The sequence below is a fragment of the Diplotaxodon limnothrissa genome, linkage group LG16 (assembly GCF_057381915.1).
Source record: "Diplotaxodon limnothrissa isolate DT_005_m linkage group LG16, D_limnothrissa_male_GT1.1, whole genome shotgun sequence".
Taxonomy (NCBI): domain Eukaryota; kingdom Metazoa; phylum Chordata; class Actinopteri; order Cichliformes; family Cichlidae; genus Diplotaxodon; species Diplotaxodon limnothrissa.
In genome coordinates this window covers 36,459,119-36,484,824 of record NC_140611.1, presented here as the reverse complement: position 1 = coordinate 36,484,824, position 25,706 = coordinate 36,459,119, and the positions used below count along the sequence as shown (strand labels likewise).

At 38.8% G+C, this 25,706-nt stretch overlaps 1 protein-coding gene across 1 annotated transcript in view; it reads left to right on the top strand.

Moving 5' to 3' along the window:
* Positions 1-1,274: 1,274 nt before the first annotated feature.
* dnah7 (dynein, axonemal, heavy chain 7) overlaps positions 1,275-25,706 on the top strand; it is a 79,864-nt gene continuing 55,432 nt past the window's right edge. The window contains exons 1-25 of the mRNA XM_085374872.1: positions 1,275-1,343; positions 2,239-2,335; positions 2,461-2,641; positions 3,406-3,478; positions 4,214-4,394; positions 4,668-4,740; positions 4,887-5,012; positions 5,318-5,437; positions 6,053-6,236; positions 6,357-6,536; positions 6,618-6,890; positions 7,158-7,285; positions 7,639-7,717; positions 8,004-8,228; positions 8,320-8,466; positions 8,674-8,853; positions 13,080-13,220; positions 13,314-13,681; positions 14,609-14,795; positions 19,939-20,132; positions 23,247-23,445; positions 23,719-23,859; positions 24,221-24,433; positions 24,531-24,640; positions 25,444-25,612. Coding sequence (XP_085230998.1) covers positions 1,275-1,343; positions 2,239-2,335; positions 2,461-2,641; positions 3,406-3,478; positions 4,214-4,394; positions 4,668-4,740; positions 4,887-5,012; positions 5,318-5,437; positions 6,053-6,236; positions 6,357-6,536; positions 6,618-6,890; positions 7,158-7,285; positions 7,639-7,717; positions 8,004-8,228; positions 8,320-8,466; positions 8,674-8,853; positions 13,080-13,220; positions 13,314-13,681; positions 14,609-14,795; positions 19,939-20,132; positions 23,247-23,445; positions 23,719-23,859; positions 24,221-24,433; positions 24,531-24,640; positions 25,444-25,612 — 4,038 coding nt within the window. The remainder of the gene's footprint in view (positions 1,344-2,238; positions 2,336-2,460; positions 2,642-3,405; positions 3,479-4,213; positions 4,395-4,667; positions 4,741-4,886; positions 5,013-5,317; positions 5,438-6,052; positions 6,237-6,356; positions 6,537-6,617; positions 6,891-7,157; positions 7,286-7,638; positions 7,718-8,003; positions 8,229-8,319; positions 8,467-8,673; positions 8,854-13,079; positions 13,221-13,313; positions 13,682-14,608; positions 14,796-19,938; positions 20,133-23,246; positions 23,446-23,718; positions 23,860-24,220; positions 24,434-24,530; positions 24,641-25,443; positions 25,613-25,706) is intronic.

Genomic DNA, 25,706 nt, shown 5'->3' with positions numbered 1-25,706 from the left:
TGTAAATAGTTTTTACAGTTTTTATGCAATATACTGAGGGGAATAAAAGAAATGTGTAGATGAGTCAATACAGGGCAAAAAATGTTTACACACTTTGATAAACACTGAAATGCACAAACTCATACTTAAAATATTTTACATGTCAGTTACCGATATAGGGAGAAGTACAGTATGCATTTTAAACCTAAAGACCTCAGACCAGCTACATTAATCTATTTTAAAAACTCACTCATAGCCTTTATGAATAGCTTCATTTGTCAGTTGAATAGTTCATAGCTCAGTTGGTATTTGGTAAATTGGTTTCAACAGGCATCAGAATATCAGAGTGACTCTATTATTAGACTGTCAAACATTGATGGTGGGATGGTAAAGACGTTGTCTTGACTAAAAGTTTAATGTTTTGTATTAATTATTGAGCACAGAACCAGTTTCAGGTTGTTGTTTTTGAGTTGATGTTTAAAGTGACTTTTATTTTTACCAATATTTATGGCAAATAAACATCGTCCAGTAAACACATGGTGTATTTGAAATAATTTCAATAAGTGTATGATCATAACAGATTTCTTCATCTTGATCTATCTTTGTGTATCTTTATTTTATACAACATCATTCATTCTTTGAATGTATTGAGGAAATAAGAATAGGTATATGCAGGCACAGTGACTGTGCAGGAATGGTTTTTTTTTCTATATTCAGTTATTATAAGATAGAAATATCTCAAAGAATGCTGAAATGAAACCTATGAAGTATAATTACAAGGAGCGTAAGCTAAAAAAAAAAGTTTATGGGAAAGTATACAGTATTATATAGAACATATGAAGTGCATCTTTATTAAACACGGTTTTGTTTTTATTGCTTTTCTTATTGCTCTTAGTTTCTCTGTTTTCCACTTCTCAGCGCTGTATCAGAAAGGGGGCAGTACCACCACGTGCCACACAATGAAAGGACTCGCTCACCTAAACATTGATGTTGCCAGGGGAGATTAAAGTCTAACAGACCCGCGAGGACTTTCACGACACAACGCGAAACACAGAAACAGTGTTCACGACAGACACAAAAACTCCAGAGAAAAGCAAATAAAACGTCAATTATTTTAAATATGAAGCTTTAGATTTTTGTTGCTGTTCTACCCAAACGTCCACGCGCGCGGGTCTTCCTGTTGTCCACAGGTGTTTACGCGAGGTCACCGTTAATCACTTGGCAACTGCCCTAGCAACGGCACAGAGCTTCGGTAAAGAGTTTAGCGGTGGTTTTATGGTTGCTTTGGCACGAATATGAGTTCAGCGAAGAAAAGAAGAACTATCACAGGTAGTCGCTCACTTTTGCCACTGAGTCCAGCACAGGTAAGTTCAGAATACCTGAACTCGAATATCGTCTGTGTTTCTGTGCTGCTAACTGACCGCAACAAAAAAGTTAGGAAGCCGGTGTTAGCGCACTGCGGACGTGAAGTCCAGCCTATGTGTGTAAAGAAGACAAATGAAAGCTTAACCCTGGTTGTTATAGCAAATTATTAAAGTTAATTGTTTTATTTATTCACTTACTTATTTTCAGGTGTATGTGTATGCCTGCTTTCATTTAGGTTAGCTTAGTCTTATTTGTTTTCAGGGGAGGGCGGAGGGGGACTTACCTTGAACTCCTCTCTGTTGTACCATAATAGATTCCAGTATTCTGGAGTCAAATGTCAGAGGTCATTATTATTATTATTATTATTATTATTATTAACAGTTAAAGCTTGGCTGGTATTGGGTCTTACAACAGGACAGTGATCTGATGCACACCAGTAAACCTCTAACAGAGCGGCTGAAAAAAAAAGAATCCAGGCTCTGCAATGGCCCACTCAAAATTCAAACCTCAACCCACTGAAGTGCTTTTGTTGGATCTTTAAAAAGAGGTGTGCATAAATGACTGGTCTCAGACCTTGCTAAGCAGAACCAACTGTGAAAAGCTGAGTGGACCATAATTACTCCACAATGATGTGAGAGACTGAAAGCCATGCAGAAAACCCTTACTGTTACTTCACATTATTGCTGTTAAATGTGCTTCTGGGGTGTGCTTTTTTTTTTAAAGGGACTGCTTCGAGTCCTGAGGAGACTTTATTTCATATGGCTGTGTATTTAATTTTTTTAGAGTTTGTTTTTATTTTTCTGAAGTCTTGTATTTCTGTTAACTCAGCAATTATCTCAATTTCTAATTTATTTTAGTTTTTGATAACTCCAATAACCTCTCTCCACTGCCCAGGTCCTCAGAAAGCAGCCCTGGATGGAAGCAAGACCGTCATTTTCGCTGTTTCCTCTAATCACACAGAAACCTGATGGGACTGAAACAGCTTCAAAACGTGGGTTCATTCCTCTAGGTTTTGAGTTGTTGCCTCTTTTTTTGGATGGTTTTATGCCAGCAGTTTTGTTTTTTTGTTTTTTGTAGCTTTACAGTTTACCTTCCTGAACTGTTTCTGTGCTGTAGGAGATGAGTTAAATGATGAGGCAGGCAGCAGGGCCTTTCAAAGCCATGGCAGACCTCAGAGTCAGTTTGAGGACAGAATGTGGATGCAGAGCCGTTGGACCTCCAAGCGTCGCAGCAGAATCCGCAAAAGCATCAATCGAAAAAACCTGAATCTCAGAAAAAACCTGGTTAAATTTATATGGTGAGTTCACTGTTTATTTCTGGTCCTTTATAAGTACTTATTTGTCTGTTATAGTACAGATATCAATCTGTTTAAAATATGAAGTAAAGCATGTTTATCTCCTCCCAGTGAATGGTGATTTCTTTCACAGTAATACACTAATTCAAACTAAAAAGCAGCTAAAATAAACATTAAATAAACTGCTAAATGGACGGATCTTTATGTCAGATTTCTTTTAACTTTTGCAGAAGCCTGAGAGCAGCCAGTCTGTCTCTTTCTAGCAGCAGTGAGGGTAGCCTGCAAGTGAAAGCACAGCTTTTACTCCACTGCATTATTTTAAAACCTTAGATGCTTTGTTTCTAATTGAAATATGATATCTAAATTATGCTAAGCTTCTAGCAGTATGTAAAGTAATTAAAGTTGCTTTTTTGTGGGCCTGAAAAAAAAAACATATTACTGGTTTGGTTGTCCAGCATGGAAAAAATGCTCTGCATGCTGACACCGGGCTTTGAGTTTGACATGTGCTGTATGCTTTGGCAGCATGGAAGGGATGTGACTAACCACTTCACCACACATTTATGGATGTTTTTTGCATTAATATTGAATATACATTTTATGTTCTTACTATAAAGTATAATCAGAAAACTTTTTCAAAGGCAATTTTTTACTACAAACCATAACTGAGATTAAAGTATTGCGGCTTTAATGTGTTTAATATATGGAAATACTGTTTAATATGATAAAGTGGCATCTGTTTTTACTCTTATTTGCATTTTCTGACTTAGCCGGCAGGAAGAGGAAGAGGAGGAGGAGGAGGAGGAGGATGGCAAAACACCAGAAAGTAGAGACTGTGAAATGGTAAAATTGAACTGTGTGCTTCATGGTCGGTCACTTTTTTTTATTGTGTATATCCTCATTAACAAGATGTTGGACCTGAAGTGTAAAAATTCTGTAACAGAAACAAAAATCCCCATCCAAATGTTTGCAATATGGTGATGTAGTCCCAGCTTCCCCTACACTGACACCCATGCATAGATTTTAATGCACAGATAAAGGATTCAGGTTTAGAGATCATTTATGTAACAAGTTTACTGGAAACAAAATGGTAAACCAAATCCTACAGGGAATTTGTAAAGATGACTTTTTTCTTCAGTTTTTCTTGTTTACTTCGATATCATCTCGGTTGTAGTTTTGAGCAGTTCTTTTTGAAAATCTTTATATAATATAGTAATCATGTTTTCTCAGTTAAGTGCTTGCAGTTGGTAACTGCAGGATTTTTTATTTACTGTGAATGATTTCCTTTACTTAAACATGCATTTTGATTTGGTAGTATAGTAAATGCAAGAAGTAAAAACACATTAATTTGAACTTCCATAGTGGTGCACCTTAAATAAATGAAAACAAGTAATATACTAAGAATATATTGCAGGTCATTCAGAAAGCACGCACAAAGAAAAATGTGCGTGCCCAGTAAAAATGGGATATTCACATGTTGAATCATATCTTTGAGTTGCATATAGGTGCAGAGTGATTCACTGGATATAGATGGATAATTTTATCAACTATTTTTTGGCTTTTTTTTTGTCCTGTCAGAGATATAACTACTACATTGAGAATGGTATAGACCTGGACCATGTGTCACCTCTGGAGGAATCTTGGGTGGAGAGCATTATGAAAAGGGTCTCCCCAAACCTGAGGCGCCACAGCGCATCACTGGAACTGCTGGTTGATGAGATCAAGGAAGACTATTTGCACAGCATCAAGACAGCAATCTGTATTTATTCATATATACTTAATATATATATATATACTTTTAATCCGCAAATCATTCTGAGAATTGTTTATGAAATCCAAAACTAATTTATAGTCTTTTTTTATTGGGTTAATATGTTGGGTTAACACAAAACCTGAAGAGTTTAGTAATAATAAGAATAAAGTGGTTTCTGTGTGTGTGTGTGTGTGTGTGTGTGTGTGTGTGTGTGTGTGTGTGTGTGTGTGTGTGTGTGTGTGTGTGTGTGTGTGTGTGTGTGTGTGTGTGTAATTGCAGTGAAATATACATTCAGAGAATCAAAGGAAAGTGACAAAGAGAAAGAAAAAGATCTGCCCCCTCACAGACTAGAGTAAGTCTGCAGGATATTTATTGCATTAAAAACCTCTGCTAATATTCATAAGCAGTAACTACAAGACTAAACAAAATGTTCTAATTGTGTAAAGGCTTGTGGAAAATAGTTTTTTTCCTTACTGGCCCTTTATTGTTTACTGTCAGAGTGGAAAAGGTGCCAAAACCATGGAACAAGTCTTTTGTCCATGCACGCAAGAGGATTGGTGAAAAGCTTTACTCTGTCAACCCCACTGTGCTGAAAATACTCTACCTTTGGCATTTCTCCTTCAAGTGAGTATGGTTGGAAACATGATAGCTTCAAATTAATTTGGTTAAAATGAAATATTTTCTAATTTAGAAACTTTTAAATTACAAATGAATATTTAATTTAGTCACAAGTCCAGTATGCTGAAAATAGACTGTTGTTACTGGTATTTGGAAGCTGTTATGTAATAATTGATGGTGTAAAATATAGATCTCTCTCTGCTTTTTGAAAATTTGTGGCATTGAAACATTGCACCATGTCACAAATGATCAAAAAACAAATGATCAATGTAGAAGAGTCTTGTTTGCCCTGCTTGGCTATCTGGTTACAGAAATCTCCGGCTGATAGATGTAGAGGAGTTCCACTGCAGAAACGAGTCCATAGAGCTTTCTGAGTTTCAGCAGATTGTCGCTCGACATGTTGACAGTGCCAGAGGAGTCCTCCTCCAAGAGTAAGTCTGCTTTGAAATTCCACTGTTTTCGGTTTGAAACGCATTTGGTTGTAAGATGTTTAATGACTTATTTCATGTACTGCCTGTTTCAAATCCACCCACCTCATTTCATTAGGATTTAAATCTGAGCTGACTCAGTATTTTAAAACCCTCCATTACTTATTTTTGAGTCATTTTTTGCAGACTTTATAAGTCACAGTTGAACCAATGGCTAGAAGGTTCCACTCACAAAGGCCACAGCAGACTATCCCAAAAGTCCTTTGCCTATGCATTTAGGTATGGTGGTGGAGTCGTTGGCATGGTCACAGGAAAAGGTTTCCCTGTTCAAAGCTTGACTGAGGCCCGTCTGTGTGGAATTTTCATGTTCCCCCTATGGTCTGTAGGGGTCTTCACCTTCGTCTCACAGTCAGAAGACATACATGTTAGATTAACAGTTCATTCTAAATAGGCCAGGGTAGATAAAATGCTTAAAGTGAATAGAATAAAGTGCTGTATCAATGTGGCTTGTAGTTAAAGTGCTTTGAGTGGTCAGTTAGACTGTCGGGTATCGACATGTGTGGTTCTCATTAACGTAATGTAATCTTGAAGCTGATGTTGTGTTTCTTTTTGCCCTAGTTGGCTCCTTGAAGTACAGAACATTTACCACCAAGGGTGCAAGCGTGAACTGGTGCCTTTCAAAAGCAACATGACCAAACTAGAATCTTTTTTCAACTGTGTGGCTGCGCTGATGACTTCCCAACTGCAGAATCTTCTAACAGATTCAATCATCGACTATACACACTTAATTTCACAAGATCCGGTAAGAAGAAACTGAGTAAGCTAAAGGGATTTAAATATATTTTGCTTATATTTTATGAGAGGGTGAACACTTTTTTTTTTTTTTTTTTTTTTTTGGTATCATTTTAATTTGGACACCTAGCGTTCAGAACGAGCCAGTGAGCACTCAGGCTTTGTTCTGCATCTGATCTTGGAGGACAGGGAGATCAAGTTTGAGCCCAACCTCAAAATATATGAGGAGGCCTTCCTAAATGTGTACGAGTTCATGCTCAGATCTGTCAGTGTGATACCTCGTGTGGAAACCAAACTGTACTCTGACTGGGTAAGGAGACAACTCTATATATAGCCCTGTTTAATAGCACGCTTCCCCCTGATTTTTATACCTTACTTTGCTTTTCTCCAGCCAAGCTCACAGTTTGGAAGTACCCTGAAGCCCATCATCCTTCCAGAGGTCCTTCATGCCCACCAGGAGGAGGTAGGCAGGGTATTCTGGGCTGAGTGTGTCAGGCCCAAGGAGTACATCCACAAGTATGATAAATATGCCACACTGGTATCGAGGCAGGCGGAAAAAGATGTGGAGCAGGTCCTCCGTGACCAGCACTCTTTCCAGGAATTTATGGTGCAGGTGCTATACTACCAGAAGCTTATCGATGAGATCCGGTATATGCCTTCCAAGGTAAATGCATTAAAAAAAATCCTTAAACCAAGGTCCCATAACTTACTCTGTAACATTTCATGTTTCCTTCCAGTTATACTGATATATATTTTGCTGAAATAGTGTCAAATCAAAAAAGCTAAACAGTGGGAAAGCTTAAAACTAATAATCTAATTCTTAAATCTGTGTTTCTTTGACTGGGCTTATTTAAAAGCTCTTGCATCATTTATCACTGGTCATTTCTTAAATTGTGTTAACTGTGTCACTTATTTATACCATGGATTTTAGGTGGTACGACTTGGCATGTTTGAGGTCCAGTCCTATAAGCTCATCCAGTCTCTTGTCAAGCGTGCACGGGACATACAGCAGAAACTGGTTACACGGATGCTAGATGACCACCAGAAAGCCAACAAGAAGTTAGTTGGTTCTCTTTTTTTATACTCAGCAAGAGTGTTTTCTCTCTACATCAGCATAGTTCACCAATACATCTGAAGGAAGTTATCATTAAAAAAAAGCTGAGAGGGATTAAGCAGCTTCTGTTTGGCAGATACTACTGAAATATGCATAGGGAAGCTTAAGAGCGGGTCACTCTAAAAGAATACACTGTGTGAAAGTCATAAGGGATGTCGTTTAGTGCTCTTTGTGATTTTCGGCCCCATGTTAGCTGCTCTGTGGTGTTCTCTATTGCCAAGCGGTGCCATAATAAGATTGTAAATCTGTGAAATCCTCCGTATACAGCACTGAATTAATGCCATTCTTCCTCTCACAGGCTCTGTCATGAATTTGAGCAGATTTCAGAGAAGGCACTGAGCACACCGCCAGATACTCAAAAGCTGATGGAACTTAAGGTGACTGCACCAAAAAATCACACATACCAGGCTTGTTGCATTATGCCATGCACAATTGTCCTTTACAGATTGTTCACAAAACAGTTATGGTGTGCACTTAACACCAGTCAGTAAGCTTTGTCTTTTATTTCTTTTCTTGTGGTTTTGAGTGTTTTTGGTAGTAGGCCCTCAGCTGAGGCTACAGAAAGCCTGGAAGGTCTTGCATTCCTTCACACTTATGAACTACCTTAGTATGGTTGCTGTACATTTTTTTAAGATATAAATGACAATTTTTTTTCTTATCCAGGCTTATATTAAAAAGGTGGAGACCACAGAGATGCCTCTTTTGCAACAAAGACTAGCAGACTCTGCCACGCAGTTGTGTTTCCTGGTGGAGTTTGCCACCCTGTCAACACTGGATATGAAGCTCAATACAAAGACAATCCAGTGGTTTAAACGTATGCCATCCATCTTTGAGGAACACCAGCAGATAGTTAGCAAAATGACGGAACAATATCAGAGTGGGCTTAAGGTCTGTGTTTTTCTGTTTCAGTGTATTTTAATGTAGAGAAAACATACTGGTGGCTAAAATACAAGGACATCTTTCCTTACCCTCATTCCAGTTGTACCGTGAGCACTTGTTGCAAGAACTGGACAGCTACAGTAAACAAGTGGAGGAGTTTAAGGCCTTTCGTGAGACAGCCAATCTCAGCAAGTACCTGACAAAAGCTCAGGCCCTCAATACCAAACTGGAGTTAGCTGCTGAAAAGGTATATCACAACTTGTTACCTGTAAGCCTAGAGATATATATCTGTACATTAGTTCACAGGCATTATCTCAGGCTGTATTATGTGTTGATGTCTTATTTATAAATCAACTATGCATCTACTCATTATTTTATCTTTTCTTTCCATGTCTTTGTTTATTTCTGTATTTTACTTCTACTCTTACCTTTTGATCCTTACCTCTGTGGAAAGATTAATGATTTAAATCTAGACGAGGAGGCTTTCGGCTGGTCTGTTTCCCAATATCCAGAGCGGAAGAAGGCGCAGGAAAAGTTGACACTATTCCTGCGCCTCTATGAGACAGCTACTGATTTCATAAAACAGCGTGAGAAGTGGCTGCATGGACCTCTCACCAGTGTGAACCCAGACAAGGTAAAAGCAGTAGAAAAATTACTTTGTATTCAATGCAGGAGTGACTGGGGAGTTTATCATCAGAATCAGAATCAGAATACTTTATTGATCCCTGGGGGAAATTATTTTTTGTTACAGTGCTCCATTTTAAACCAACATTAAGACAAGACAGACAATACGCTAACTAAGAATAGTACAATATATACATATATATACATACATACATACATAAGTCACTTATAAATAAATATTTGGAAAAGAAACATGTGTAGTTGTAGCAGCAAACAGTGTGTTAAGTGGATGCGTTGTACAGGGAGATGGCCACAGGCAGGAATGATTTCCTGTGTCGTTCAGTGGTGCTTTTCGGTAATCTCAGTCTCTCACTGAACGTGCTCCTGTGACTGACCAACATGTCATGGAGTGGGTGGGAGGTGTTATCCAACATTGTCTTTATCTTGGACAGCATCCGCCTCTCCGACACCACCTTGAGGGAGTCCAGCTCCATCCCCACAACATTGCTGGCCTTACGGATCAGTTTATTAAGTCTGTTGGCATCTGCGACCCTCAGCCTGCTCCCCCAGCATGCAACAGCATAGAGGATCGCACTGGCCACCACAGACTCATAGAAAATCCTCAGCATTTTCTGGCAGATGTTGAAGGACCTCAGTCGCCTCAAAAAATAGAGACGACTCTGGCCCTTCCTGTAAAGTGCTGTGGTGTTTTTAGCCCAGTCCAGTTTATTGTCAATGTGTACTCCAAGGTATTTATAGTCCTCCACAATGTCAACACTGACCCCCTGGATTGAAACAGGGGTCAAGTGTTTCCTGGTCTTCCTGAAGTCCACGATCAGTTCCTTGGTCTTTGCCACGTTGAGCTGCAGATGATTCTGCTCACACCACGTGACAAAGGAGTCGACCACAGCCCGGTACTCTGTCTCATCATCCCTGCTGATGCATCCAACCACCGCAGAGTCATCAGAAAACTTCTGAAGATGGCAGGTCTCTGTGCAGTGGCTGAAGTCTGTGGTGTAGAGGGTGAAGAGGAAGGGGGAGAGGACAGTCCCCTGTGGTGCCCCTGTGTTGCTAATCACCTTGTCAGACACACACTGTGGGAGACGTACATATTGTGGTCTTCCTGTCAGGTAATCAACAATCCAGGACACCAGAGAAGCATCCACCTGCATCGCTGCTAACTTATCACCCAGGAGGGTCGGCCTGATGGTGTTGAAAGCACTGGAAAAGTCAAAAAATATGACCCTCACAGTGCTCGCCAGCTGGTCCAGATGGGTGTAGACACGATTGAGCAGGTAGATGATGGCGTCCTCTGTTCCGAGACGAGGCTGATAAGCGAACTGAAGGGGATCCAGATGTGGTCTTACTATGGGTCGCAGCTGGTCCAGGATGAGCCTTTCCAGGGTCTTCATGATGTGGGAGGTCAGTGCCACGGGCCTGTAATCCTGGGGGCCACTGGGACGAGGCGTCTTTGGTACAGGGACGAGGCATGATGTCTTCCACATCACCGGGACCCTCTGCAGACTCAGACTCAGCATAAACAGTTTATGAAAGACTCCACACAGCTGGGGGGCACAGGCCTTGAGGACAAGGGGACTCACTCCGTCTGGTCCAGCAGACTTGCCTGAGTGAAGTCTCCTCATTTGCATCTCAACCTGGTATTGAGTGAAGGTGATGGGTGGGGGAGGGGTGTCAGGAATCTCACAGGAGGCAACATGTGAAGAGAGAGGCTGGCACAGTGGTGTGGCTCTGGATTCCAGGCTGACTGCAGGTGAGGTTGTGGGGGTAGGAGCAGACACTGTGGTGTCGAATCTATTGAAAAACAGATTCAACTCGTTAGCTCTATTCTCACCTCCCTCAGCTCCCCTGCTGTTGGTTGGCCTGAATCCAGTGATGGTCTTCATGCCCCTCCACACCTCTCTCATGCTGTTCTGCTGGAGTTTCCACTCCAGCTTCCTCCTGTAATTGTCCTTAGCCTCTCTGATCTTGTCCTTTAGTAACACCTGGACCTTCCTCACCTCCTCTTTGTTGCCCCCTCTGAAAGCCCTCTTCTTGTTGTTGAGGAGGGCTTTGATGTCCTTAGTCACCCACGGCTTGTTATTTGGGTAACAATGAACAGTCTGAGCTGGAACAATGGAGTCGGTGCAGAAAGTTATGTAGTCTGTGATACACTCAGTAAACCCAGTTTACTGTGACAGTTTAGGTGACAGATTGAGCTCAGTTCTAATTTTCTGATTTTCATTCATATAACAACGACATTCTCTGTCTTATTTACAGCCTCAGTGGTCCAACAGTAGTATAATAAGGGCATCCAGACCGTCATAAAGATTCAGATTTCTATTTTTTTGTTGAATGGTGCATTTTATCAAGTCCCTGGGAAAAAAAAACAAAAAAAAAACTGAACAAATATAAATGCATAAATAACACAGAGCTTATTTTGTAGTATTGTGAACATTCAAAACAGCTAACTTGGGTAGTTCAATAAGAAAGTGGTTGGTCAGAGTAAGAGTAGACCGAGTAAGAAAGCAATAAGATTAAATCATGAATATAATGTAAAAAAAAAAAATCAAATGAACTTAGTCAACTTTCTTTGTATAACTAAAGCCCTTGAAGGAGCTGATGGATTTTTTTGACTGCATTTTTATCTGTTTGTGCCTTCTTATTTACATAATGACATCACTGCATGTGGTACTTTTTATTATACTCTGATGGTATTAGTATTATTTGCACTGCCATTTCCCTTTTATATTACAGCCATTCTTCCACATACTATATATATATATATGAAAGCAGCAAAGCACTCAGCATTTTTCACTTCACTGATGTTGAGCTCCACAGAGCAGAGCTCCACATGAAACAACGTTTTCTGCTTAAACTCCTTTCCTTTTTTCCTTTTAATGCTTATTTAAGTACTTCTTTCATTAACTACATTCTCAGCTATTATTACTATAAGTACCTCTGTAAGCATTGCTAACACTGCTGCTGCCTCTACTACAATCAATAATTGTACTATTAAAAACACATTGTTAAATCTAGCATTTAATACTTGCAAGCAAACACCCTAAATACTCATAGCAACCATCTACCTTTTCATCTTGTGTTGTGGAAGTTTTCCATTAAATAAAGCCTGCAGATGAGCGGTGAGCAGTAGCTAACATTCTTTAATCAAAACACAAAAGAACAGAAAACCCAAGCTTGTGGAGAGCCTGCATGATCGCGGGGCAGACGGTCAGCAGAGTCTCTTCTGAGTCTAGCATGGCTCTCAGTTAAATACCTTCTCCAGGAACAAAAAGCAGTACACAGCTGTTTCACACTTTAAGGTTCACACTCCCTTGCTACCTCCCAGAGTCCTCGAAGAGACAAAAGACTCTTCCTGTGGAGTTGTCTGCTTCCCCCAACTTCCTTACTAGACCCCCACCATTTGTCTTACTGTATGAGTGTGAGACATGTTAGAATCCAGTGGCACCAAGGTATCATACAATGAAATGATGTGATTAGTACATAAGTAAAAGAAATTTCTATACATCTTGGCAACAACAACAGTACAAATCTTGGAATAACCTTTAGCTTTCTGCCTTTATGTCCGTTTGTTTAATGTCTGTGTTCTTTGATTTATAAAAAAATTAAAAAATAAATTTTCTTTTTGTGTTATTATAAATCCTGCTGTAGAGTGGAGAGCTAAGTTATGATGTAATGCTAGCAAACATGATTCCTAAGGTCCACACACAGATAGCAAAATCCAAAACTGCAGTTCAGGCCTCCAAGATGGTCAGTCAGCTGACCACAGCTTCAGTCATTCATAATTTTAAACTATAATATGATTTTAAAGAGGGCGTCTATTTTTTAAACACCCTGTAACTGTAGTAATGGAGGAAACTCAAACCTTTTTTTTTTTGGACTAGGTGGTACACATATGCATATTTCTATTATAAATTTGGGCATTTTAACAAGGGAGTCTAAAGAAATTGACCTTTGGAGCGAGGATGAGAAGACAACTTTATTATTCAGTTTAATGAGTCATTATGACGTAACTTAAGTAGAAAAAGTTATTTAAATTTTTGCTAAAAGTTATTTTAACTTTTGCTAGAAGTTATTATAGCTCTGATGAATAAACATTTGGTGGTACAAAAATATGACATAATAAATATTTTTATTGAATTACTTGATGTGAAATTTTTATAAATTCTATTTATGTCCTGTTGTTATGTAAAAAAAATACCCCCATTCCCAAAATAGGTAGAAGGTGATGTTGGCAACTATTGGCGCGCTCTATACAAGCTGGAGAAATCCTTAAGTGAAGTACCCAATGCCCTTAATATAGCAAACACTATAAAGGCTAAGGTGGAAGACTTCAAGGAGCACATTCCTATGGTGCAGGTGAGAAATCAAGAGTAAGATTTGGTATTTGACTTTAATACAATATCATTTGAAATTTTGGAAGTAATTTGGACTGGATGTACTTTTTCATAGGTACTGTGTAATCCCGGCCTGCGTAAACGTCACTGGGATGCCATGTCGGACTTGGCTGGCATCTACCTGGAGCCAGCTGATGATCAGGTGTCTGTGTCTAACTTCCTATCAATGCACCTGGAACAGCACTTGAGCAGCTTCGAAGGCATCAGTGAAGCAGCCAGCAAGGAGTACTCACTGGAGAAGGCCATGGAGAAAATGGCCAGTGAGTGGGATCACATGGAGTTTAATCTCCTTAGCTACCGAGAGACGGGCACCTCAATCCTGTCATCGGTGGAAGAAGTGCAGATGCTGTTAGATGATCACATTGTGAAGACACAAACCATGAAAGGCTCACCCTTCATTAAACCTTTTGAAGTGGAAATACGGTGAGAGTCAAGAGGAATTGCTTTTGAGTAATTTTACTTTGCTTGCTTGGAAAATAAGTTTGGTGTAATGTTATTAAGGGGAAAATTCCATACACTCACTATTTAGCTGCAATCTGTTGGCAGTCTATGTATTGATTGCTGCAGGGCTCGGCTGAGATTGTGTGGCAAACAGACATCTGTGCCCCACCGCCCTTACTGCTAATGTGAACTTGTTGCATAATTTAGCTGCCAAAATTGACTGTTTTTGTGAGCATCTGTGCTGCCCAAAACACCAACAAAGAAGCCCAGAGATGTACGGCTTATTCATAGATGCTGTGGTGATAGTGAGCTAATGAGTTCTCTCCAGAAGGACTTCACATTTAAACAGATGCCACATGTGGATTAAAGTACCCACAACAATCCCTGCTGAGATCAGAAGAGCTTGAATCATTTTTTTAACCTCTACAGAGAGGTAAAAGGTCTGAAATGATGAACTGAAACAGTTTTATAGGGAAACATTGCATGTCATTGTACAAGTATAATAAGCAGCTATAGAAAATGTCTTATGGATGTTGTGTGAGTTTTCATCAAAGACATGGAAAGCACACATGTGTGGTCTTAGTTTAGGCCTGGTCGTGTTTTTTTTTTCTTTTTTAAATAACTGTGATCAGGATGAAGATGACAAATATTATATGTAATCATTGAAAACAAAAACTTTAAAAATCAGTTGGAATTTTTTTTTTAAATGCACCAACCTTTTTTATTTTTGTGAACAATGAAATATTATAGCAAAGATTGCAAAACAAAACAAAAAAGAATAATAGCATGTAAAGGAATCAGTTTGTCTTTTCCAAAGCTTGAATCTGACCCTCTGCATCTGATTGCAACATTTTAACTGCAAAATGACTACACATCAGTAAGTAATGTTATTATAATTTTTATCATTAGGGAATGGGAGGGCAAGTTGCTGCTTCTCCAAGAAGTTCTGGACGAGTGGTTAAAGGTGCAGTCTACTTGGCTGTACCTGGAGCCCATATTCAGCTCCCCAGACATCATGGTTCAGATGCCTGAAGAGGGACGCCGATTCACAACTGTTGATAAAACATGGAGAGACATCATGAAACAGGTTTCACTGGTGAGTGTTTTTGATCTAACACTATTGCCTTTGAAAAGCAAAAAAAAAAAAGACCTGTGTATTTGTACTTGTTCTGTGGTTTGAAATGCAAATATAGCTATAGCGCATCCAACTCAGGACATGTATTTATTACTAGACAGCATACACCTTAAAATTTCAAGTGTTCTACTGTAATCAGATTAAATTCAGTGCATTAACCTGAGCAGGTGGGTCAGCGTGCAGACACATAAACATAAACGCACACTGAGAGATTGTGAGAATATGTAGGAAAAGAACAATGTCAGCCAAATACACCGATACAGCCAAAGCAGAAGGGAGCATTCAGACAGAGGGAATGCGATAAGAGTGAATCAGTCCGAAGCGGATGGAGAACGAGGCAAAAACAACTGAGCGGGGATAGAAAGTGAGTGTTGCAAGAGCATCCTCAAAGAGTTTCCAAAGGGTAATTGGCGTCCTCAGTAGACCTGAAATGAGACACATCAATTTCAGGCAGTGTCCTCCGAAAGCCCAGCCTGACTGCACCATCAAATAGAAATTATGGATTTTGTCTGGAAGGGGCAGGGGTGTATGGAACCACAAAGAAAATGAGGTCACCGAGGGATGGGCAGCCTGCACACAAAGACGCTCATGTGTACACTCTAAGCTGCTTTGATATGTTACACTGTGTTATTGAGCATGCCAGCATAAATACTAAAGCAGTACAGTTTAAACTTAATTTTTTTCCTGTATAATGGAGCTCAGTTTCTAAAGGCTATATGTACTTTTTTCTTTTATTAAAGTAACATATGGCCAAAATGTTGTATCAATATAAGGATTAAAAATTTAATAGAAAATTCTGTAAATAGAAAGATTTGTTGGAGTGAGAGAAAAGGATAGATTATGAAGGCGTGATCAAAAAGTTTGGGGATTGGTTCATTAAAAATCAGAAATTTTACCTCAATAGATTTCAGTGTTTTTCTATTCAAGGTCATGTTTTCAAGACCATCCAGATTGCTTTCAGTGTGGTGGATATTTTTAGATATATTTAGAAATCCTGTTCTGACCACTTGGACTGTGCGTCTGGAATTTGGCTGTAGACCTTAAATTCGTCCAGAGAGCAGCCATCAACTTCAGTTTCAAATTTAGCCAGATTTTATTTAAAGGATCATTAGAGCTGGGCCTCCAGCTTCCACCGAGCAGTTTTCAACAGCTTTCAGTTACCGAGCCTGAGTGCGGTGTATCAGATTCAGTTCTGCACCGTGAAATCATACTCCAAAGTAAACCTATGCTCTAAATTGACCTTTCTGCAGTGTCCTGAAGCGTTATGTTGGAAGGAGAGCGTTCATCGTTGCGTTGTATCATGCCACACATACACCACAGTAAAACAATCTGCGCTCAACAACTTGACTTCTTGCCAGATTTGGTTCATTGTAAGTTTGTCAAACAAAAATCAAACTATTTGGAAGCAGTGGAAGAGATGTATCGCCAATATATAAAAATTGGTATGGCATAGTATTATAATATTTTGCATGGGGGATATTATATTAGTGCATTGAACCAAAGAGAAAGTAGTTCAGCGTGGCACCAGAAAATGATCTTAAACAGATCCCTAAAATTAAATTATTTAAAAAAAAAAAAATTTTTGATAGGGTTTTGATAGGGAATTCCTCTAACTTTTTATAAATGTGAATGTATAGCGCTACCAGTAATGACAAGGGGAAAAAGTGATGAGTGATGAGCTCAAAATCTGTAACTGTCCTCTGCTGCTGTAATACAACCCCAAATCCAGGCAAGCTGCGATGCTGTGTGTAATGTAAATAAATAAAAAATGCAATGATTCAATGCAAATCTCATAAACACACGTTTTTTTTTCACAGTGCAAGACTGAAAACATAACAAATTTTGTCAGTCTAAACATTTGATATGTTTTCTATCTTCTCTTGTGTATAAAATACGTATTTATTTCGAGTCATTGCGTTCTCGTTTATAATTTAACAGTGTCCCAACTTCATTGTAACTGGGGTCATAAATAATTCCAAACAAGAGAGTTCCCCGACAAAATTGTAATTATGGCCATAAAAATTATGTTTTTCTGCTTTTTGTTCTCAAATTTTGTTCATTGCTTAAAGCTCATTTTAATTCACCACCACACGAGGGCCAGTTACAGAAAAATACCTCCTTGGCATGATCTTGTACTGCATCAAAATCTGACAAACAGTACATCCCTTCTCTTTGTCAATAAGACTGATCAGTGATGCATGAAATTAGAATCATCTCAACTACATGCTATGACACGAGTGTGAGCAAAGTCAGATCCTCTGTCCACATCAGGACGTCTTTGCCCAGGTTGTTGTCATCACATCAGCCACTGGGAGTTGCTCAAGATCCACTCATCTTCTAGCACCTTACAGCATCACCATCTTCACTTAATTTTCCTGGTCTTTTTTTATTTTTTTTATTTGCTGCTTGTATTAGTGCGTCACTTACTTTACTATTGCATGCTCAGTTGAAAGTACAAACAGGGTAAATCAATTTAAAAGATTTATTTCTATGAACCTGCTTCCTTTTAACTATGCAGCGCACCACACCCAAGTTCCTTTGAGTGAGTGAAGAAGGAGAGAAACAGCTTACCTATGAGCACAAAGAGAAGACGACTGGCATAGTGTTTATTAATATAACCACATATATAGATATACCTCTAATAAACCTGAGAATGAGCTAGTAAACTAGCCAAAGACTAGTTCACACTCATATTGTGTAATAAAGGACAACACAATTTTTGTCCTGGATGTGTGTTATTTTTTTAAGACCTGCTATATCAGCTGGGAACACTTCCCACCCTTTGTGGGTGCATAGGAATCTACATTACCTCACAGTACCTCCATAAAGCAATATTAGCATTTCAACATAAAATATAAAAATAGACCTGTTATTACAATGTACTCCTAAAGAATGGACCAAAATCACAAATGTGAAGATTCATAGTTCATCAATCAGGAACACTTTGTCAGAATAATTACATGCTGACAGAAATGCAATCAAATGTGCCTTGTCTTTGCAATTGAGCTTGAACGTCTGATTTAGGCTTTCATTTCTCGGTTACTGTATTTTAAAATTGTATCTTTTGGCCTGATTTAAGAAAGGAAAAAACACGATCTAGAACAGTTTAAACCTCTCATTGTTTAAATGTTACTTTCACTATATTTGTAGGAAACAAAACCTTGGGAAAACTGCCTATACTTAGCACATTTTACAAAGTCAAGAGCAACCACGTGTTAAGGATGACTAAATCATTGCAAATCAGCATAAGGTGATACCGTGTCTGCACCATTTTTACCTTCAAGGTATAATCAGTAATCGTTTTGGCTTTTTCTTTCTTCTACATCCAACATTTGTTTGGCTTCCAGACGTCTCTGTGTCAAACCTTTGATCAAGTTATCCAGCCAGTATATATACTAGATAGCCTTGATGCTTCCTTGTTTTACCTGATAGATTTTTCATGTGCATTACTGTATGGAGCCCCTTACCAGATTTGTTTTCTTTTGGTGCCTGTTTCTTCTTGTACATGACCAGCAATCGGGAGAAATGCCTTGTTCTTCTCTTACTCCATGTTTATGAAATTTTGCACAATTTTGAAAAATTCACAATCTAAGGAGACACAAACACGGGTCATCTGACCAGGAATCAGACCGCGGGCATTGTGATTATGTGTTGTAACCATTAGACCAAATGTTCATCCATGTTTTTTCATGTTGACTCCACACTGGCTCTGCTCCTTCCTGTCTGTCATTTCATTCCTAGAAGATGATATCAGACTTCATTTCAGAACTGCCAAAATCTTCATGTGAGCGGGTTAGAGGTTCACTGTCCAACCTTGGAAATTAGACAGACTTTTTATTTAGACGCTTCCTGGGGGTGACAGCTCCAGAGGATATTGAATTAGTGTACAGATGAGATGATACGAGAGCTGAAATATTTCAAAGGTGCTAGACATGCCTCAGGTGAAATCTCTATTGCTCTCTCCCACCATAGATTTTTCTCTAGACTCTGTGTGACAGGTGGACCTCAGTGTGGAGCATAAAGTGGATTTTGTTAAAGGAAGAAATTGCAGTGTTTTAGTGTCACCTTCAGAGCAGCATTGACAACACTTATGCAAAGCAGAAACCTAAAAGGAATGTGAATTTCTCCTGAATGTTAATGTTTTATAAATAAATCAACTCCCTCCGATCACTATTATTTAGTCATCGGAGTGGTCACTTTTGCATTTTTCTCACTTTTCCAACATGGTAACTTCATTCATTTGTAATTCTGGTATTTATGTTGTGCTTTAAGCTGTCCAGGGTGCACAGCCTGCCACTCAAAGCCAACTGGGCTAGACTTCAGGCTGTGTTTTACACTAATTTTCTGACATTTTTGGTTAATAGCTGTATACTCAACATTTCTGTTTCCAGGCTGCCACACTGTTGAGCCAGTTGTAAAATAGCACATTGTTCCTCACCAAATGCTGCCGTGCATGTTATTTGTCTCATTATCCCTCAGAATTTTGCTCTTCTGATGGATTTGAATTTGCTCTCTCTGTCAGTGGGTCTCAGTGCTGTGTATTGATATGAGCTGAGTCCTGAATTTGCATCCAGGATGTTTTCAAACTCTTATGTATAATTGTCAGTGCAGCCTCACCAACTTGGATGCAGGAAAGATGTGAAAAAGAAACAAGTGCTGATTCATCCAGGACTAGTATTATCACAGGACTCTGTATGGTATTTCCTTTTAACTAGAGCTTTATCAGACATTTATCTGACTATGACTAAGACTAGTGCTACTTCTCATTGAACTAAGTCATGGTGCTGTACAAGATTGTGACTATCTGGGAAGCTAATGTGATATAACGTTTGTATTCTAGTATTAATAGCTAACCCAGTGGAAAGCTTTATGTTACAAATAAGCCAACATAAAAAAAAACATTTTGGTAACACACCTGTGAAACTGAAGTGTGTAGTTGCCTGTTTACCACCCAAAAGAACATAAACTTAGAACTTAGAATAATCCATTTCAAACGTTTTGTACTAACTAGTTTTTTAAATGTGCTGAAGTGAGTTGACAATGAAGATCAAATTTCCCGCATTGACAGTGGACAAAGCATTAAAGGTGATTCTCTTCAATGCAGAACAAGCACGTGTTGGCTGTGATAGCCATCGACAAGATCCTGGAAAGACTGCAAATGTCCAATGAGTTTCTGGAAATGATCCTCAAAGGTCTTAATAACTACTTGGAGAAGAAACGTCTCTACTTTCCACGGTTCTTCTTCCTCTCAAACGAGGAGCTGCTGGAAATCCTCTCTGAGACCAAAGATCCTACAAGGTAAAGAACTATAAGTGTGCACACAGTTAGATTTATTTTTTATCATAACAACAGTAATAATAATTTTAATCAATTAGCTATGGATGTTATCGACAACCCTTAAAGAGAAAACCCCCCATCAAAACTAGCTTTGTACTAGAGATGGCACGATACCACTTTTTTATGTCCGATACCGATATCATAAATTTGGATATCTGCCGATACCGATATGAATCTGATATATAGTGTTTTTTAATCAATAAAACAGTTTTTTAAATATCTTGCTGCATTTTGTATAAGTTCATACTCAAGTTTAAATAAACAACAACACTAAAGCTATTCTGTTATACCTGTATGTAAAAAAAAAAAACACAACTGCACCCAAAATATTTCATAGTTCAGCAACACTGATCAATCTAATAAACTTAAACCTGCACCATCCTCCCTATTCTAGTATTTTAAAGAGTACTTAGGAGAAATATTAAGCAACCTAACTAATAGGGTTGCAAACTCCCAGCAAAAGAAAATAGGGAACCACCCCCCACCCTCCACCTCATGATGCTTAATCGATGTAATCAACTTTAATTTAATGCAGGGTGAAAAAAAAATGCACAGAAATAAATTATTTTTCAAGAATAATTAAATAGATTCAACATCTTTCTTCAACAGAATTGCAGACTGCACAGATGGTACCTTCCCAAAGGAAAAAGTACTATAGCTTACTAGGGTATATTAGACTTAATAGTTACTATATACAGTAATGGACTTCTATACATTTTACATCAGATTAAAACTTTGGGTGTAAGATTCAGATAATTATTAAATAATTAAAAGCTAGATATTTTAAATGAGAATAAGAAAGAAAAGTATGTCTTTGTGCCCCCTTTTCCCTGTTCATGCCCTATCGGTCCCCCTGGCTAAACTTTGCTAGATCCGCCCCTGCACAGTTACCAGCCATCAGCTGCGTAGAAAAAGATCCTCGAGTAGAAAGTAATATTAAATAAATTCTAACAACAGCTTATCAAGCTTAAACGTGCTGCTGTTGTTCAGCCGCTGGTTTCCTCTTTCTGGTGCAAAGTGGGCCAAAAACAAAGAAGAGAGACGGACTCGCGACAGAAAAGCCGATCAGCGGATCATTAAGCAGTTTCACGATTGAAGTAGCAGCAGGAGAGGGAGGGAGAGAGAAGAGGCAGTCGCTCCATATATCGGTTGTTAAGCTTAACATGGGAATTTTTTACAAACATTCAGAGATGAACTTACACACTTGCTTTACTTCTCTCTGGGATAACTTCCTCGAAGATGAAATGCTGGGAGCCTACAAATACACACAGCCGCTCTATCACGTGGTACATACTGCTCGGTTATAAGCAGAGTTACGCCATGTCGCAAGTTTTGTGAGGTGCTTTTTTGATATTTAATGGATCGATTACATTTTTTATTTCTCACCGATATCCGATCCAGTAATTTAGGTCCGTATCGGACCGATACCTATACGTAATATCGGATCGGTCCATCTCTACTTTGTACTACAATGTATAGTATATAAAAAGGTCTCAGAACATTTTCCAGTAAAAAGATTTGAAACTGAGATTTATGAAGTGAAAGAAGAAATGCAGAAAAGGAAATGGAAGACTATGATTGGGGGCTAGTTATAAATTAATCATAACAGCCCTTTGTTTTCTTGTGCTTACAGCAGCTACTTTACCTCCATAGTGGTTACCCAGAAATCCTCACTGATAACCAACACTTGTCTCATTTCACCCTGGGCGTTCAGTTAATAATAAATGTGATTTGAGGCAAGATGTTCAAGCCTCTTACTCTCCTCCTGTTATTTCTTTTTCTCATTTCATTTTCATTCTGCTCTCCCTCAATTCGCTCTCTGACTGCTGGGACTTAACAGTACATCTGTACAGATACACAGTCATCAGCTCTTCTGTAAAGAAGGGATTTCTGCAGCACTGATGTGGATGGTGGGTTTGTGTAGGCCACAGAGGGGTAATTAATGTTGGGGGAAATTTGCATTACTTGTCACTGAATGTAATGTCCTGAGAAAAATGCATACTTTAAATTCAGGGACTGTTTAGCAAATACCACAGACAAATGTGGCATTTACAACATAGCAAACCACAGGACATGAAGCGTTAAATTAGGATGCTTGACTGAGAGTTATCTCTTTGAGGTTTTATAGGTCCAAGTGTATGAAAATTCTCCAACTAACTAAATTCAGTGATTTAATACTCAAAGAAGTCATAATCATACACTTGTGTACCTTTGGAAAGTAACCTGATACTATTAAGACCTAAAAAAAAATGCTTTTTTGCCTACCTATGGATAGAAAATCATGTAGCAGCTGGTGTCTTGTGGCAAACTGAAGAACACTGAAAGTATTGAGACTTGAGTGCATTTATCTTTTTTCATGTGTGCTCTCTTTTTCTTTTTAAGAATTTCCGTTTTTAAACTCTTCTGTAATTGACAAATCCAAGTTTTATTATTCAGTACAACAAATGAGAGCTCAGCCAGTATAAATGCAGACCAATAAATCACCCTCATTGCTGGGGACATAAGCATCAAATAAAACCCCCTTTGTACAATTTTGTTTCAATATTCTTTGAAATGATTCTGTTTGCAAAAGTTTCTATTAGTAGAAAATTACACTGTTCAAATAATAATCCATTTTTTTGTTGCTTTGAATCAGTTTGCTCAATTTCCTCCGATGAAAGCGGGAGAGAAGATTTATTACGTATGTCTTTTTGAATACAGCAAAATCAGAAGTTTTCAAACTCTCCACATGGGGAATTTCGCACATAACGATATTGAAATTGTCTGGGTGATATTGATCCAGACACACAGACAATTTACTGCTTGTCTCACTGACAGTGCAGTAAAAGAGGAGCATCAGCAGCTCGCAGACAAAGCTGTAGTTTTGTCTAAAGTGGATTCATTTCAATCCAAATTAAGCTTCACAAAGCTAACAGACAATTGTATATATGGCTGTGTGCAAGCTTGATACTGTGTGTTAAAGTGAGGGACAGTGTAAGTTTGCATATATTTTGGCCATTTGATCAGATTTACAGGCCTGTGGAACTTGAACTGTAACTTTGAGTGATTCGCTTTTCTTGCATTCCTTTCCACAAGGGTGCAGCCCCATCTGAAGAAGTGCTTTGAAGGCATTGCTAGTGTGTTGTTCACTGATGTGCTGGATATCACCCACATGAAGAGCAGTGAGGGTGAAATGGTGCAGCTCCTGGATGTTATTTCCACCTCCAAAGCCAGGGGACAGGTGGAGAAATGGCTTTTAGAACTGGAGAGTGGCATGACTGCCTCCCTGCATAAGGTGTTGTGTGGATTTTTATTGAACTATTTTTAAAGATTAATTCATTTATAGCATAGAGAAATGTTTGAAAACAACATATTTCATACCTCAGATGCTGTTTTTAGATTGCTTTATAAAAGTAGTAGGATTGAGAATTTGCTCTTATGTGTTATTTCTGTTTCCAGCCACAGTTGACCGCGTATGTTCCAGGTTGCACCAAAGCCTAAGGGTGCAGCCAAACCATCATGATACACAGTTGTTTGAGTGATTTGCTGCTATTGTGGTCAATTGCAGGTAATAGGGGAGGCTATCGAGGCATACCCCAATGAGCTGAGGATAAACTGGGTGCGTGCTTGGCCAGGCCAGACTGTATTGTGTGTTTCACAAGTCTACTGGACGAAGCATATCCACAAAGCTATCAAAACAGGACAGAAGGTAATCAGCTCAATATATATCTATTTTTATATATATATGTCATATACAGTATATCCTGAATATGGGCTAAAAAGTTGATTGTTAACAATATCACCAGATTGCTGTTGTAACCAGCTGCTGGATGGAAACATCTCACAGAATAAATATTTTTTTTAATATCCGTCAGAAATTCTTTACAATTTATTTCACAGGATTAAGGACATAGCCAGCCAATTAGAGCACTAAGAAAAATGCAATCTCTTGATTGTGGACTTTTTTTTTTTTATTAGTAATTTCAAAGATTGAACTTGATGCTGTTATCTTTCTGTCGTGATGAACTCTGTCTTCCTCTTCTTTCTGTTTAATGACGTTTCTCCCTTAGGCTCTTGATGCTTACCTGGAGCAAAACAACAAACAGATTGATGACATTGTGGGTCTTGTGCGTGGAAAACTGTCCAAGCAGAACCGGGTCACCCTCGGAGCCCTTGTCGTGCTGGATGTCCACGCCAGGGATGTGTTAGCCACACTGGTGCAAAAGGGGATAAGTGATGAGAACGACTTTGAGTGGCTTAGCCAACTGCGCTATTACTGGGTGGTATGTGAAAGGAGTGATTGGGGATACTGGGCATTCATGGCAACTCATAATACCATTGCAGTCATTTACTTCAGACTCTGCATCACACGCTTTGCAGGAAAACCATCTCCAAACCAAGATGATCAATGCTGGTTTGCCATATGGCTACGAATACCTGGGCAACACTCCACGTCTGGTCATTACACCACTCACAGACCGCTGCTACCGGTAAAGCTACTGCAGTAACATACTCAACAGTTAACTACACTGTTAGTTAGTCTCCTGTCTTATTACTTTTAACACAAAGATAAATTTTTTAGACTTTTCCTATCATCTTAAGGTGATATAATGTTACAGGTATAACAAGAACCAAACAAGGCTTTCACTTTCAGTTTTTGTTACCCTTCAGCTATGCAGAGAAGGGTGAGGGAAATTCAGTGTAGAGGCTACATAGTGTAAACATTTGCATCTGGAAAGCCAAGAGCGAGTTGTCTGTCTAGGATACGCTACACATAGCTCAATGCTTACTAGTAAAAGAAAAAGTACTTTAAACAGGAAAGGGTCCAAGAGGACCAAGAAGTTGCTGCAGTTTAATTTTTTTGTAGTGAAGTTTCTTGCAAATTATTACAGCCTTATTCTCCCTGACAGGAAGAACGTTAAAGAGTATTTGACATTAATGTTAAAGGTTCTGTGCTGTAAGTCCACAGGTGAAGCAAAGTTTTTCAGAAAGCTTGTTGCTGTCGTCTGTGGCAGTGTCCAAAACAGTTGGAAAAAGAGTTCATATTGTTGCAGTAATGTTAAAATACCATAAAAGCTGTGCACACTCCTTCAAAACATAAATGGTGATCAATCAATGATTTTGGAAAATAAATATACATACACATATAGAAAGTGTGATGTACCTCACTGAAACTTTAATCTCTAGATTTCAGATTAAAAAGCTTGTAAGCCATCAAACATTCAAAGTTATATTTTCATTTACCTGAGAACAATAAATTCATTTTACTTACTGGTCATTTTTCCTTTTTCAGCACGCTGTTTGGAGCACTCCACCTTCATCTGGGAGGTGCTCCTGAAGGCCCAGCTGGCACAGGAAAAACAGAGACAACCAAAGACTTGGCCAAAGCTGTGGCCAAGCAATGTGTGGTCTTCAACTGCTCTGATGGTCTGGACTACATTGCTTTGGGCAAATTCTTCAAAGTGAGTAAATTGTGTTAATGTGAGTCAGTCCCAGCAGACATAGGCTACAGAGTTTTAGACGTAAGTGAAACGTGGCACTCGAAAAGATGTTTTA